Source organism: Apteryx mantelli, chromosome 1, assembly GCF_036417845.1.
Source record: "Apteryx mantelli isolate bAptMan1 chromosome 1, bAptMan1.hap1, whole genome shotgun sequence".
Classification (NCBI taxonomy): Eukaryota; Metazoa; Chordata; class Aves; order Apterygiformes; family Apterygidae; genus Apteryx; species Apteryx mantelli.
Window position 1 is genome coordinate 832,870 of NC_089978.1, and position 2,368 is coordinate 835,237.

General features: G+C 51.1%; 1 protein-coding gene across 1 annotated transcript; it reads left to right on the forward strand.

The window, feature by feature from the left end:
• Positions 1–498: 498 nt before the first annotated feature.
• On the forward strand, positions 499–1,455 carry LOC136990997 (olfactory receptor 52Z1P-like). The gene has a single exon (XM_067289472.1). It carries the CDS (start codon positions 499–501, stop codon positions 1,453–1,455), a length of 957 nt encoding a protein of 318 aa, XP_067145573.1.
• Positions 1,456–2,368: the final 913 nt, after the last annotated feature.

Genomic DNA, 2,368 nt, shown 5'->3' on the forward strand with positions numbered 1-2,368 from the left:
TGTTTGCTGCCTTGACCTTCTTTTGCTGCACTGGTGAGCATCCACCTTGCTAGCTGGGCTTTCTCTGAATTTCCTCCCACTTTTCCTCTTGCCTAATCCAAGCACATGTTGCTGCGTCTCTTCCCTTCCCAGAGCACTGGGCTTCACATGGAGCCCAGCAGTGTCTGCTGTTACCTCGGCCTTAGGTTTTTGTTTTTCTCCCCACAAACCAGTGACTAGCTCAGCAGCTTTCAGCTTCCTCATGCCTCCTCAAAATGCAGACCGAGGGGCAGAAAAGTTGCCATGCGATCTCAAGTGCAGGGTGCAGCTCTGCACACTCTCTCCTCATGTTTTGTAGCGTGATGCAGTTTCTGGTATGAATGCTAAAACTTGCATTGACTTCAGCAGAGACAGGATTTCCCCAGCTGGCAATGCTGCTGAGCTCTGCTGGCATTTATGCTTTCTCTTGTGCTGTCCTTTATTTTTCAGGTGTTTCTAAGTAGAAGACCAAAGACCCCTATGGCAGACGTCAATGACACAGCCTTCCGGCCAGGAACATTCCTCCTTGTTGGCATCCCAGGCCTGGAGAAGTTTCACCTCTGGATTTCTCTCCCCTTCTTCTCCATGTATATTTTTGCCCTTCTAGGCAACTTAGTCTTGCTATTTACCATAGTGAGAGAACAAAGCCTCCACAAGCCTATGTACCTTTTCCTTTCTGCATTAACACTAGCAGACTTGCTCTTATCTACCACGACAGTGCCCAGGATGTTAGCTATTTTCTGGTTCAGAGTGGGGGACATTTCTTTTGGTGCATGCATTGCTCAGGCATTTCTCATTCATTTTATTTTTGTTGCAGAGTCAGCAATTCTGGTGGCCATGGCCTTTGATCGGTATGTTGCCATCTGCAACCCCCTGAGATATGTGACTTTATTGACCCACTCAGTCATATGGAGACTAGAGCTGGCAGCTGTTGTCAGAAGCTTCTGCATCGTACTCCCAGGTATTCATCTGGTTCTAAGGCTGTCCTACTGCAGAAACCGCGTTATCCCTCATTCGTACTGCGAGCACATGGGTATAGCCAGACTGGCCTGCACAAGCATAAAAGTCAATGCTGTGTATGGTTTAACAGCTGTCCTGCTGTCGGCGGGGATAGATGTAGTGTTCATTGCTGTGTCTTATGGACTGATTCTCAGGGCTGTCTTCCAGCTGCCCTCCGCAGGTGCCCGTCGCAAGGCTATGAGCACCTGCACCTCCCACCTCTGCATCATCTTCCTGTTCTACACGCCAGCGTTCTTCTCCTTTTTCACGCACCGCTTTGGTGGCCACAGCATCCCGCGCCACGTCCACATCCTGCTGGCCTGTCTCTACGTAGTGGTTCCCCCCATGCTAAATCCCATCATTTACGGAGTGAACAACAAGCAGATTCGTGAGACAGTAATGTCCATGTTGTCTTGGATGGGAAGCCAGAGAAACTGAGTTGTTTATTGGGGCTGGTTTTTCCGAGCCTTGCTCAGAGCTTGTGCATTTGTTCGAGGCAGAGAGATGCTGCTCCTGCAAAAGGGTTTGGAGGCAAAGCTCGGGTGCATCATTTCCGAGGGACTCCAGGTCTCCATCCAGGCCTGTGACGCGCTTGTACCCACGCCCTGTGGGGACAAGGGAAAGCATCAGCCATGCCAATCCTCTCATTGCTGTCAAGGGATCTACATGGTGGGGATGAGACATGCAGAGGGGGGGGCATAGAAGGAAAACCTCGGTGAGTGCTGATTGCTGAGAAATGTGAGCTACAGCCCTCCTGATGCACAGGCGAGGAGGTAAGTGTCTCTCCCGTCCTGCAGTCTGCACTGCCAGCACGTTTCCTGTCTGCAGCCCTGGCTCTTCCAGGTGATTCTGGCTCTGTCGTCGTGTCCCATCGCACCCTCCAGCATTACTGCATGAGTCTGTGACAATATGGAAATGCACCGCTTTCTCCCACCCTCTGCCTCTCCTTTGGTAGCAGGTTCTCTGTGTCTGCGCCTCTCACAGCACAAGAAACACTTCACAGATCCCTTGGCAGTAGCCAAATGAATGGCTGGATGGTGCTGGACCATCTATGCCCCAGCAAGACACTGGTGCCTGGAAGCACTGCCTGCTGCAGGTGTGCTCTGCTGCCATCAGTAGCGCTGGGATGTTGCCTGGGCTTGGAAAGCTGCTGCCTGGGCAGTCTTGGCAGCACAGTGCACATCTCCAGAGCACGCTGTCTCCAACTGCAGGTAAAGTAAGTTAGAGGTCGGAATTGAATCTCATCCAGATGGAATCTGTTTTTGCCACCCTAGAATTAGTTTGTGCAATGACAGTGGAATAGAGGCTGCTACAAAGAACTGTGGCAAGAATATTTTTCCCTACGGAATGG